Below are 13,228 nucleotides of genomic sequence, written 5' to 3'. Positions count from 1 at the left end.
CCTTCAAACTGTTCGTGTAAGAACAGCTTAATTATAGCCAGGCTGCAGGCTTCAAACACACACCGTCGGTGAGAGCCAACGGGGCTGTGTGGCAGCTGAGAATACTCAAGTACGCGCTCGCTTTAACAAAAACATCACACTGTCTGCTGACTTAAACTGACCTCAAGCTAAACGTTTTCATTGCAAGAACAAGATCATGATGTCAAAGTTCAAAGTGAATCCAGCACAGAAACAACAGCTTTACATCGCTCTGTGCAAACATCTGCACCGACAGCATGCTAACTGAAGCTAACACTGAGCTAGCTGAGAAGCAAAGTGACTATCGAGCTCAGTGTATGCAGACTCAGCCCAGCAGCCAGAGCCTGAGCAGTGACGAGCAGCCAGGCTTTACTTTCCTCAGGCTGCTGTTCATCATTAACACTCAAGTACAGATGGTGTCCTCAGGCATCTGTGAGAAACACCTTTCAGCTCATTTTATACAGTAACAAGGTAATAATGTAACTAGTTACTCTCACGGCAGTGTAATGAAGTAATGTCCTGCATTACTTTTAAGTAATGTGATGTGTAATAGATTACTTTTTTGCAAAATAATCCCATAAATGATGCAGGATTTTATTAGTATTTACCAGTAAAACATTATCCATGTTTTACTGGTGACAGCACATGCAGGGCTGTTACTGGTTGTCCTGACTGTTACATCTAATGTAACTTAAAAGCTCCCTTTAAAGCCATTTTATCTTGAACTGTTTATTTCAGCTAAAAATGCTCTGACAGTCAGAAGCCGTCGATCTTCTGTCCGGTCTTTCCAGTATTGTTTTCCCAGTGAAGTGGTTCAGGGTGGAGCGTGGTGTGTGTTCCACTTCCTATCCCAGCCTCAAACAAGGAGGCGGCTCAGGACTCGGCACATATTGTTCGGGGGGATATGAGCTCAGCTCCACGCCCGTTCCTCTTTTCCTCGCTGACAAAAACCTCCTTCAATCTGGACAGTCGCAGCACCACCACCTCCTCCAGCCTGCTACACGTGACCATTCCTGTGTGGCCGATCAAGCCTCCACGTACAAACTGACATTCACAGTTTAGGCCACAGAGATTACTTTATTCTGTTACTCGTGATTGATCGATGAGGTGACAAAAACAAATATGAGAACACTGGATGAGGGTTAGGGGTCGGGTCAGCGAGCGTGGCAGCTTTAGTGCTCTTATGTGATTTCCATGAGTTTAGGACGAATGACAAGTAGATGATTAACAGTGAGGTGAATAAATGTTACATTTTAAGGCTAATGGTAAATGGCCTGTGTTTGTCCAGCGCTTTACACGTCCCTAAGGACCCCAAAGCACTTTACACATCCATTCACACACTGGTGATGGCAGCTACAGTGTAGCCACAGCCACCCTGGGGCGCACTGACAGAGGCGAGGCTGCCGACACTGGCGCCACCGGGCCCTCTGACCACCACCAGTAGGCAACGGGTGAAGCGTCTTTCCCAAGGACACAACGACCGAGACTGTCGGAGCCGGACAAGGCGAACTCCCAACACTCGAGCCACGATCGCCGATAATGAATTGAATTATTTAAACAAGTTTTGTAAACCTTAACTCTCTGAGCTTCTGACTTCCTGTAAGTGTATGAGTGTCATAGAGCTGAATTACCAGCCTCTGAAACGATGTGTAACATCTGTACATCCTGTAAATAAGCACCAGCCTGCTGAGGTGGCAGATATTTAATGTCCAAACCCTGAAACTGAAAGCTGAAGACAGACGGACGTGGAAACAGTCCGGTCTGATGAGCAGCTAATCCAGGAAACAGCTGCATGAACCTGAACCACAGCAGAGGTGAGAAAGCCGAATCAACACAAAGGTGTGACTGCGCTTCATCCTCTTCTCTCTGCAGGAGCGAGCATCTGCTGGCAGCGCCGCGAGGCCTCGCCGGTCTCCCTCGCCTCCCTCTCTTTGGCTGAAGACTTCAGGAAACGCTCCGTGTCAAATTCCAGCCTCAGCGAGCAGATCGAAGGTACTGCCGTGGGCTTTGCATACCAGCGCCATGACATCAGCGTCTCTATTCTCCCCTCTGCATTCAAACGCTGCTCTGCTACACGGACAATAGCTGGCACAGATACAACACGGGGGCTGAGGGGGCGGGTGGGAGTGGGTGCTGGAGAAGCAGAAAACTGAGTAAAACTCGGAGCTCGCGATCCGCAGCTGTGAGCGGGACGTCACGCTGGGCCGACGGCCTCAAAGCGCGCTCGTCTCTGAGCCTTTTATCACCGTTAAAGTGTCAGAGCGAGCAGATCTGGACAGACGTGCACAGGCCAGCGCTTCGGAGGGAAAATAAAAGCCTCGTTTTTTAGCATCTCACCACAATCCTGACCTAAATTAGAGTGCAGCGAATTCCTCTCGTGCTCAGTGGAGGGAACGGTTCCTCAAACAAAGTCAGAGGCAGATCAGAGCTCATAAGTCAGACGCAGGACAGAGAACGAGAGTCCGACGAACCAACACTTCTCCCTCTGAGAGGGAACGGTTCACTGCCAGAGGCCAACGCGAGCTGCAGATCACAGCTGGTTTCAGGTGGAAGCTCCTCAGCTCCGATCTGCCATTTCAGCAGGAACGTTGTTAGCACCGGTAGAGTCCTCGGGATCTACTCACTTCAAAATCATCCTTCTTTATTAAATACAATCAGAAAAAAAAACATTCTAGCTCCTCCCCTTTAAGCCAGCTTTCTTCTGATTGGCTGCCCCTTGTACACAGAGGGTTTGAACGTGCCCGGGCTGATCATATAGGATTCATCTGTCTGACCTCTTAACGTCTAAGAGCAGAAAACAACCTGTGGGTCTCTGTGTTTATCGCCCCCCCCCGTGACCTCACTGACACCCTCCACTGTAGCAGCAGAAGCCAGGGGGCGGAGCTAAAGCAGCCAGGCTGTTTATGTTTGTTTTAGAGCGCTGAAACTGATCTTCAGGAAATCCTTCAGGAACAAGGACGTGTGGAAACAACGATGCAGACACCAACGTTTCCCGAGCTGCCTGTAGGCTCTTCATCGCCCAGGTTACGGTAATCTTAAGCGCTTGAAACTCACTCCATGGCTGGTTCTTGTCAGCAGGCTTCCAGAAGTCGGCCAATCTTTAAAAAGAGGAAGTCCTTAAAGGGGGAGGAGCCAAAACAGCTCGTGTTTAAACACAGGATGAACTTAAAGGCTGCACAAAGGCCAAGGATAAGATAAAGAAGGATTATTTTGAACTGTGACTCATGCAAAGCTGCTGCACCACAGCCCCAAAAAAGGAAAGGCAGTTGTTAATGAGCAGACTGGAGCCACAGATGCACAAAAAATGTAGTAAGATAATAATAAAAGAAGACACTAAATACCATGACTGCTGATGGAGAGGCGGAGCAGCGGGACTGAGGAGGCCACCTTCAAAAATGTGGGTGTTTATCTCGCTCACTCGCTTTAAAATTGCAAAAGAAGGCACTGACCTCAGAAGATGAGCCCTGCTGAGTGGCCCAGTTTTACGCTTTTAATTAGGAGGAAATTCAAATCCTTGCTGTGCTTCCAGACATCTCACAGGGCTGCTGTGAAAACCTGCACGCAAATCTGCTTGAGTGCAGAACAGAAGCTGTGACATCATGCAAAGCATCCACCACGGTGTTTCACGTCACGTGATGCAGATACACGATGTTGGATCATTCACAAAGTGCATTCTGGGTAAACTTTAAGGCTTATGGGACAGGTGGCTGCTCAGAGCAGGTGAGAGCAGTGTTTGTGTTGTGCTTTGCCCCTCACACCCTGCAGAAACACGGCGACCTCGAACAGCCTCCGTGACGCGTTTACAGCACTGAAGCTGAGAGGAACACTTGGAAGCATGCGTGCATCCTGCAGTGACCCCTGAGCTGCACGGACATAAAGAAAAGAATCGAGCTCACAAAAGAGGAAAGCGGCCGAGCAGAGAGCGCCGTGCACAACATCTGTTACGTAACAGCGAGTAAAGAAAAGCTCCAGCGGCCCGCTGCGCAGGACGTCGCCTCAGACGAAATTCATTATGGTCTCGTTTCCATTTCAAAGCCTCTATAAAAAGTGAAGACAGAACCATTACAGCTTCCTGCCCCGCTGCTGTGAGCGCGCTCAGAGGCGGGTTATTTTGGAAGACACCAGGCTCATTACTGTGGAGAAGAAGGTGTTTATGCGAAAAGCAAGGAGCCGAGTGGAAGTGTTTCACTCAGGAAACGAGTCCCGGCCGCTCTGGTGGGCTGACGGAGGAGAGACCTGCTGATGAAAAGATGCTCTGTGGACTGAGAATATCTGTAACTGACCAACCACGAGGCAGCAAAGAAAACTCTCCTATAGGCCTCAGCTATCAATGACATCAGTGTTTACTGATATGATCACGTCTTTATCTTTAGATGGGACGCAGCACATGTATGAACAGCTGTGGTACATTTGTCCAGTCAGTCAAATGATTCAGCATCACAGTATCTATTTCATCAGCACACGGACGACGCACCGATCAGCTGTTGATTCTGTTTAATTAGCTTTTAATTCAGTTATTACATTTTTTAAATTGACTTTGCAACAGTTACAGCTTTTAATCAGCAGGAGATACAGAGTGAAGCCAGATATTCAAATCATTATCTTTAAGTATGCAGATCTATTTCATGTCCGACCTAAAGCTCTGTGAGACAGGCTGGTTCAGCTCATCAGGTGACGTGTTTCCAGGTTTAGGACTCGGTCCTTTGGTGAAGCACGTCTATGTTGCCCAAGTGCTCGGAGTAAATACAGATTTGTGGATTCTGAAACAAAATCGCTGGTCAAGCCGACGATTTCCAGCAGAAATGACCAGCAGGCTCCGGGAAACGTCCCGGCGAGCAGGATTTCCCACCCTGAGGCCTGCTGAGCTGCCTCCTGTTTCTCAGTTGTGTTGACTTCTACTCTGAGCACAGCTCTCAGTTTAAAGCAAAATAAAACCTTAGTAAGGCTTCTCCATGTTTCTTCCCATTAGGACTAAAACCCCTGACAGCCAGGGGTCCTGACGGGCCCCTCGGCCCCAAACACAGGAGCTTTGTTCCCCTTTCAGAGGTACGATCGGCCTGTTTCACAGGCAAACAACAGCAGCTCAAACACAGAGCAAGAATTTCACGCACTGTCTGAAAGCTTTTAACACTTCCCCTCAAATCGCTGTGGAGGAGAGAGAAGAATTCCCGCTCATTAACCCTTCGCTTTAAGTCTGGTGTTCGTTTGAGCGCCTGGCTCAACAAACTGCTGTATGTGCCAACCTTCGCCTGCGAGCAGCGTGCGAAGGAAAGCTGGATCAGCGCGACCGTGTGAAGCCCTGAAATATTTCCCGCTTCAAACGACCTGCAACTCATTTATTCCCACCCGTCAGCAGGAAAACCGAGGATCATCGTGACTGTGAGACCCGGGTGTCTCTGAGGCGTTAACGGCGGTGAGGATCCGACCTGACGCTTCCTGCTACAGGCGACGCGTTTGGGTCAATTTTTGCCAAATTTATAGAAACAAACAAACGTGCGTCTGTGAGGTCAGGAGACGACAAAGGCTTCTGTTTCATGGCTCAGAGACGCCGTAATGAGATGTGATGGACATCGTCTGAACTCAACGTTAGTGCAGCTCCAGCTGAGCTGAGCACCAGAGAGAGGAGGGGTTTCCTGTTTAGATCCTTCCTCCTCTGTTTTCATCGTCTTCATCAGTCTGTTCCTGCCTCCAGCTCCTCCACACGTCAGCGCAGAAGAGAAAGTTGATGAGGTGCTTTGAAAAAGCTCTCAAACTCTCGATAATGACCAGGACAGGCGCGAGAAAGCAGAAGGAGCAGCAGCATGAAAGTGGTCCAGAAGAGGACGGGAGATCTGCCAGCAGCGATCAGCGCGATTGGCTGAGCTGAGTTTGAACCCAAACCCCTGAATAAAACACGAAAGAGGCAGCATGTGGGCGTTGACGAGCCCCCGCGCTCGTTGTCTCAGCAGAGCCTCCGACACGCTGCTCGCCATTGTGTTTCCGACGGCTTTACGCGACATCGGGTTCAGTCAGAAGAACGCCGATGCTGTGAGACGAGGAGGTCGTCCTGAGTTCAAAGGTCTAAAATCCTCAGACTCAGGACGAAGAATCGAAACAGATCAGATTTCATCAAGTGAAAGTTCTTTGAGATGAGAGCACGCTGGGAATTCAGCGTTACAGACGCTCAGCAGGAAGCAAATGTAGAAGATAAAAAGTCTGCGTGGAGCACGAGTGCATCCACCTGCTGCACCGATGTGACCTCACAGCAGCGAGCTGCTCAGTCTTTCTGCACGCACACCTGACCATGTGAACACCACAGCCTGGCACGCTACACGCTTCTGTACCCGGACCTGACGCCAGGGAGCGCTCGGCTCTAACCCGGCCTTCTTCTGGCACCTGGTTCACGGCCTGGCCGCCGTGGCCCAGATGTTTTGTGGGACCTGCGGCTGAGCCGAGGCGGCCAGACTCGAATCCGTACGGCCCAAAGAATCTGCAGACCGGAGCCAAACACTCTCTGGGCCGTTCACAGGCCTCGGGACCTGCATCAGGGGAACCGGGATTTTCCCAGAAGGAAAAGCTCCGCTGCAGCGTTGCATTGTTTGCTTCCCGATGACTAATTTCACATCATTTACAAAGAGTCATTGCGCTGCCACAACCCCCTGAGCTCCGGTCACTGAGACGGACTCTGCTCCATCACAAAGCACAGACGGGCGATGCTCCCGATCATTTACTGACTCGACTCCAAAGAAACGGTGAACGCTGGCGCTCTGCAGCAGCTTCAGATCAGCTTTCTTTCCATTTTTACAGTTAACACAAAGGAAACTTTCCCCACAGCTGTGAAATGATGCAACAAGAGTTTCCAGCTGCGTCTCAAACCTGCAGAAACAAACTAACGATGGACCTGCGACGCACAAAGAGCTGAGTTTATGGGATTAATCTAATCTGAGCAACAGAGCAGAGTCAGCGTGCTGACTGTAAACATCAGAGCTCTGAGGACCTGATTCTTCAGCATCAGATAAACAGAGCCCCCCCCCCCCCCCCCCCCCCCCCCCCCCCCCCCGCAGTATAAATCCTCTTAATCCTGGCCCGCCACCATCTGGGAGCTCCTTGTGATTTGGGTGATAACAGTCGGGGGCGACATCAGAGCGCCAGATGTCAGGACGAGGAGTCCGGGTCACTTCAAAATCAGACGAATGCGAAAAACGGAGGCGAGTGGACATCTGACCTCTGACCTCTCTGTGAGACAGCAGTTTAAGGAGCGGAGGCGTGATGTGCTCAGGTGATGGATCGGGCGCGCCGAGGCGAGAACAATTGGTGGGGGTCATGTGACAGAGCGCGGGAATTCCCTGAGGGATGGGGGACCACCACTCGCCGCCCCTCAGAGACGCTACATGATTACCTGTTGCTGTGAAATGACGCGACACTGATTGTGGCGGCAAACAACAACAAACACACACAGCTTTGAGCCACGTGCCTCCTTTAACTCACACACTAAACAGATGTTTGACTTCTTTGGAACATCCTGTCTTATGGCGATGCTGATCCACCTTTCTTCCTCCCCACTGTCACCACGTGCTGCTCGCAGGGCATCATCTCATCTCTGTTCACTCTCTCTTTACCCCTGCACTCTTATTCTGAAAGTTCACTTGCTGCTAACCAGTTACCCTTCCTGTCTCCTGTTTCTCGACCACTAGGCTCATCACGCACACACTTGGCTGAAATATTCACAAAGGTTTTTGATATAAAGGCCAAACTTAGCAGCAGATGATGTCTCGTATATTCAAGTTGTGCTCCATAAAGTTTTGTCTGTGTGGATTTGAGTAACCCGTCTCCATCGAAGGTCAGCGCTGTGCTCTGCAGGGCTGCCATCATGGACCACATCCAAATCAACGTGTTTACAAAGAAACATTTCTGTTGTATCCAAGAAACAGACGTGTGCAAAAGCCTGCAGATGCTCCACACTGTGAGGGCAGCACAGTTCACACGATTGTGGAGAATAAATGAACGTGTGCTACAGCCCACAGCGCACACGTTTGTGTGAGGCGCTGCGGATCCTTAAGTCAATTTAAGTCATTTTGTTCAGTTTGTCAGTGTCGAGGAGCGTCTGATGGGAGAAAGTGAACCCACGGCAGGTATCTGGGTCAGCTCTGGTTTCACACTTTTCACATGAAAACACTTCAAACTCAAAAACCTGACGCTTTAAATATTCACGGAGGCAGAGAACAGACGCAAAAGTGCTTCCTCCACATCTGAGCTGCTGCTTTAGCTGCTGTTAGAGGAAACGCCGGCATCACCGTCCGGAGACTTTCAGTCTGTGTGACAGCAGCAGCAGCAGCCTCTCCGAGCCCTGTGACGACAGTCAGCAGCTTTATGACACAACACCAGCCGATGACGTGATTCAGTTTCTTTACATTTGTTACTGAGAAAGGCCACCCGCAGAGCAAGGCGATATGGGCAAAAGTATTTATCACCATATATATTTGAAAATTTGCGATAACGATATAACTGATGATATAATTGATGCGAGACAAAATACAACTCCACAACTTTACTAGTGCAAAAAAAACATCCATTTATTTCACTTAAACAAGCAGCTGTTTTTTATGTGCATTAAAGTTATATAAACATTTAACAGTGCAAATGCAAATTCTTTGCTGAAAGTTTAACCAAAAGGCATTTCCAGTAGAAATGTGCTGACATATCCTGAGCATAACCATGTATAATATCCACTGAAGTTAAAAAGAGGTGCTTTGCTACATTAAACTGCAGTGTGCCAAATAGAAAAGTCAAATATGTATTTTTCGGACCATAAGGTGCACGAGATTACAAGGCACATTAAGCAAAACAAAGCAGTCAGATAAATCAAACTTTACTCAACTCGTTCTTGCTTCCTCCACTTCTGTACCATTGATTCATTAATGCTGTATTCTATCACAGCTGCTCTGTTCCCATGTTGTTGCAGTATATTAATGACTAACCTCGTATTGTGGATGGATTATCTCAGTTGTTCTCCTGACTGAAGTTTGGTCCGTTTACAGCATCCTGCCATGCGATTGCGTTTGTCTCTAACCATCAGGAACCCTCACGTTAACTTTTATCAATGGAAAAAAGTTAGCGTTCATCCTCCAGCTTCAATGTGTTTATGTTATGCTAACATAGCTGTGTAGCTAGCTATCACGTAGCACATCATTATATACCAGCTAGCCCAACTTCAGTAACCCTACAAACGTCACTGCTGTTTAGTTTTCTGTCTTCATTTATGTTGGAAGTGACAGAGCTGTACGTTTTCATTTTTTCAGAAATCTCTCAGTCAGAACATGCTATATCATGTTTAGCTAACTAGCGAAACTAGCGAGCTAACTTCCGCTAAATTCATGCTAACGTCTAACTCCGTTAAGTGTAATAAATTCTGTTTTCATGGATGCCCGGATGTTAAACTTCATGGTTACACCTGGTAAAGCAGCAACGCTGATCATTTTATTACAGATGAAAGAATTTAGACAGTTTTTAACTCTCAGTGATGCTGCAGTGTTCGTTTGACTTTGGGACCTGAAGAGACGGAGTTTAGGACCCAGATTACTCCCAGATTTACGAGCACCGCAGTCTGACAGATACGGCAATAACAACGACCGGCTTGCGTGTTCTACAAAAAAAGTGCTTTGTTGTGTCTCTGACGGACAAACACAAACCAGTTCCACATCACTGAAGTTGCAGCATTTTTACAAACCAGTTCAGGTTCATCTGTTTCACTCAACGATCCGCTTTCTCCCTTCTCATTCTCTGTTGCTGCCATGCTTTTTCGGCCATGTGCGTATGAAAACAAAGGCACTGCGCATGCGCGTTTTACCCATATGCTATTGCGATATTTCATTTTCTTATCGTTGCCCAACATTGTAGCGGTATTACCGTGAACGGTATGATATGGCCGAGCCGTAGCCACGAGTGCAGAGAAAAAAAACATTCCCACGTTCATCTAAAGTGTGTAACAAAATCAGAACGTCATAAACTCTGATTTGAGTCCCAGCAGGACAGAAACACGTTTAAACACATGTTAACAGAAACAGGAGCTCTCTTTGACTTTGATGGTGCGACGGGTCAATGTTGGGATGCGTCTGACCTTAGATCAGTTTGACCTCGCCACACTTACACGAGCAGCTCAGACATTTGATTTGTTTTCTGAGTTTCTGTTTTGAATAATAGGCTCAGGCGTACTTACTGTTCCTGTTGGTCTTCAGCTTGGACAGCAGCTTCTGGGTGGACAGCAGGTCTCCACTCTTCACCGCCTGCAGGAGGTCCTGCTCCTTCCCCATGCTCCCTCCTCCTCCTTAAAATCCAACCAGCTTTACAGTAAATCCCGCTGCCTCCTCAGGGCCTCATGCTGAGCACCGGAGACGTGCACCTGCCTCAGGTGAGACCTCCACTTCCTCCCTGTGACGCTCAGCTGACAGCCAGGAAGCAAAGTGAAGATAAAAACTCCTCGGTGAGGTTTCCTCTGAGCACCAGGAGAGATGAAAGGAGAGAAAGATCTCTGCAGCTTAGTTTCCCGCTCTCTTTATTTCAGGGAGTTGTTTTCTCCAGGGTCGGCGGGGGGCGGGGGGCTGTGTGGAAGCCTGAAACGAGAAAAACAGATCAGTTCGTGCCTCAGAGGCGTCGCACAGGAAGCAGTGTGAAAAGTCTGACAGCTGCACGACCGATCGATCTGAGCTCAGGCTACAGCGCCGCAGCGCTCAGGCCAAACGCAGCACAGGTGCGCTCACGAGGACGCCAGCATCAGGAGCGTGATGCTGGGAAGCCCTGATGACATCACCAGACACTGCAGCGCTGCACCACTAACATGTGAACACACCTGTCACTTTTACTGTGACCACACGTTACACTCTTTATTAAGTGCACAAGGAAAACTTTGTCCTCGATGTCCCCGCATTGATTGGTCAGACTGAGGGACAGTGCAGTCCATCATTAATGAGCTCGGACCCGGGACGATGCTGGGGGTTCCAGCTGTTTCACTGGTTTTTGTTGGTGGGCGGTCCCTGCTGTGCTCCTGAGCCTGTGCAGTGATGTGCTTTAATGCTGCTGCGGCCTCAGCAGCATCCTCTCCTCTGAGGTCCTCCTGCCTCCTCTGCACACGCTCAGACCGTCTCAGCCTCCCTCACTCTGAGCTGCCCCTCTGATGACCTCATGTATGATCCTGTCCCTGCTGTCCAACATCTTCAGCTCGGCCTCCTCCGTCTCCAAACCGTCATTAAACCTTCTTCCCCCTCTTGCTCCTCCCCTCCTGTCCCTCCTCTCCACCTGCCTGCACTCTCCTCCGATGGTTGACCCCTGGTGTTTGACCTCTGCTCCCTCCATGTTCACCTTTCACCTGTCTCTCCCTCTCATTCGCACACATGTATTCTGTCATATATCAGAAATAAACGTTTCCTGAGTCTTTTGCATCTGCAGCGCCGTGTCGTACAGCGTACCTGTCCAGGTAAGCTGCGAGCTCGGGCTGAGTGAGAGTTTAACCTGCTGCCACATGAGAGCTCGGTTTAATTACAGCTCAGCAAACCCACACACACACACACACTCGCCCTGCCTCTGCTGTGTAAACACACCAAACTCATTTTTCACAAAGTCACCTGACTGCGAGTGACGAGTGCTCGCTGCTCCCCTCTGGGCACTCACTGTGGACGTGACTTCATCTGAGCTCTACTTAAACTCTTCCAGGCCAGTGGCCTCGCAGCCTCAGACACACGGGTGGAGGAGGAGGAGGAGGCTGGCAGAGCGGGCTGGTCCTCAGCTCTGCCTGAACACCAGCCTGGCCTCACTAACTCTGTTGCCACATAAACAGAAAGAGTGTTTTGGGGAGTGTTTGCAGCCAGTCCTGACACACCGAGCTCCTGCTCCGCTCTTACATAACCAGGCTGCCACAGAGCAGCACCGGGCCTAAGCAGAGCTGTCATTCCCATTTACACCCATCACGTCCCCGCTTTCTTCCACCTCCCTCAGGCGTTTGGTATCCTCGCTGCACTCATGACAAGAGGAACAACGCGCATAACTTTCTCTGAGGCTGCGGGGACTCCACGGTGGAGCTAAATAAATCATTTTATTACCGCAAACACGAATCACTTGACAGTTATTAGTCTGAAGTGAAGCTGTGCGGCTGCAGGATCCACTGCTCGGAGCATTTAACACGCAGACTCCATTTAAAAGCTTTTTCTATAAAAGCATCATCATAAAGTACGTAAAACATATTCATGAGACGTCCCCTGATTCCCTTCGAGGCGCCGTTTAACTCAGACACGTATATATGATCAACGCTGCTCTGTAAGGTTTCACAGACTCATGATTCAGTAATAAAGCGAGCCCTGTTGTCCACATCTATGACCGACTTTAGAGAATTAAAGAGATCCCTGCTGACGTAAACACGAGCCGAACTGGAGACCAGTTTCCACACATTAGAAAGTTTGTGTTAATATAACTTTAACTCGGCAGATTAACAATAAACTCTGTAAACGTCCACAGCGTGAAGGGGACTCGACGTGTGGCGAGGAGCTGGCATGTAAACACACCGCCGACCTTTGTACCCAAGTTACCTAACGGGTCACTTTTACCGCATTTACCGCTTTAAAAGAAACATTTCACGATACGTGGACTCGAGACTTACCGCCTCTTCAGCAAACACCCAGAAACTTTTTAATCCCCGACATTTAACGGACACGGCGTCGGTGTTCAGGAAGATTCCAAAGTAACGTTTATCCGCGCATTAGTATTCCAGGAAAATCCCGTTTCCACGCGTTTTTATAAACTTCCAAGAGCGTCAGATGAAAGTTTCAGCCCCACGCAGGAAAACCCCCCCACAAGACTTTCATCCAGATTTCGGACTTTGGTACTTCACACGGCCCTCCGGCTGCCGTCGCTCATCTTGTCTTCCCTCCTCTCCCTGAATGCCACATTCTCTCCGCTGGATTCTCCCGAATCTCTCGACGGTGTCAAGTTTCCGTAAACGCAGCACCAAACTTCCGCACAAGATTTTCAAAATAAACCTGAAAATGGGTTTAAATTGTTAAATTATAATTTTAGTATTTTGTTTTTGTTTGTTTTTTTACATTTTGATTTATTGATGAGGTTTTATGTATTTCCAGGTAGTTCAGGTAAAAAAAAAAGTTTACCTTTCTAAGATCTTTTTTTATATTTATTTCTAGTTTTAGCTGCTTTGAGGTGGTAATTTCCCAATTTTAGGTATTATTAT

The 13,228-nt window shown here is 48.7% G+C and overlaps 1 protein-coding gene across 4 annotated transcripts in view; it reads right to left on the bottom strand.

Annotated features, from left to right (window-relative positions):
- Window positions 1–12,986, bottom strand: part of caskin2b (CASK interacting protein 2b) — a 46,142-nt gene extending 33,156 nt beyond the window's left edge. For 3 of the 4 annotated variants that reach the window (XM_085156478.1, XM_085156479.1, XM_085156480.1), the window contains exons 1-2: window positions 12,644–12,986; window positions 10,214–10,607 (exon numbers count right to left, since the gene is read on the bottom strand). In XM_085156478.1, the coding sequence (XP_085012604.1) occupies window positions 10,214–10,307 (94 nt within the window). In that variant the 5' untranslated portion in view covers window positions 10,308–10,607; window positions 12,644–12,986. The remainder of the gene's footprint in view (window positions 1–10,213; window positions 10,608–12,643) is intronic. The other variant, XM_085156481.1, reaches the window with a different exon arrangement.
- Window positions 12,987–13,228: the final 242 nt, after the last annotated feature.

Source organism: Neolamprologus multifasciatus, chromosome 4, assembly GCF_963576455.1.
Source record: "Neolamprologus multifasciatus chromosome 4, fNeoMul1.2, whole genome shotgun sequence".
Taxonomy (NCBI): Eukaryota; Metazoa; Chordata; class Actinopteri; order Cichliformes; family Cichlidae; genus Neolamprologus; species Neolamprologus multifasciatus.
Note: the sequence above shows the minus strand (reverse complement) of the source record. Positions and strands in the feature narration are given on the sequence as shown.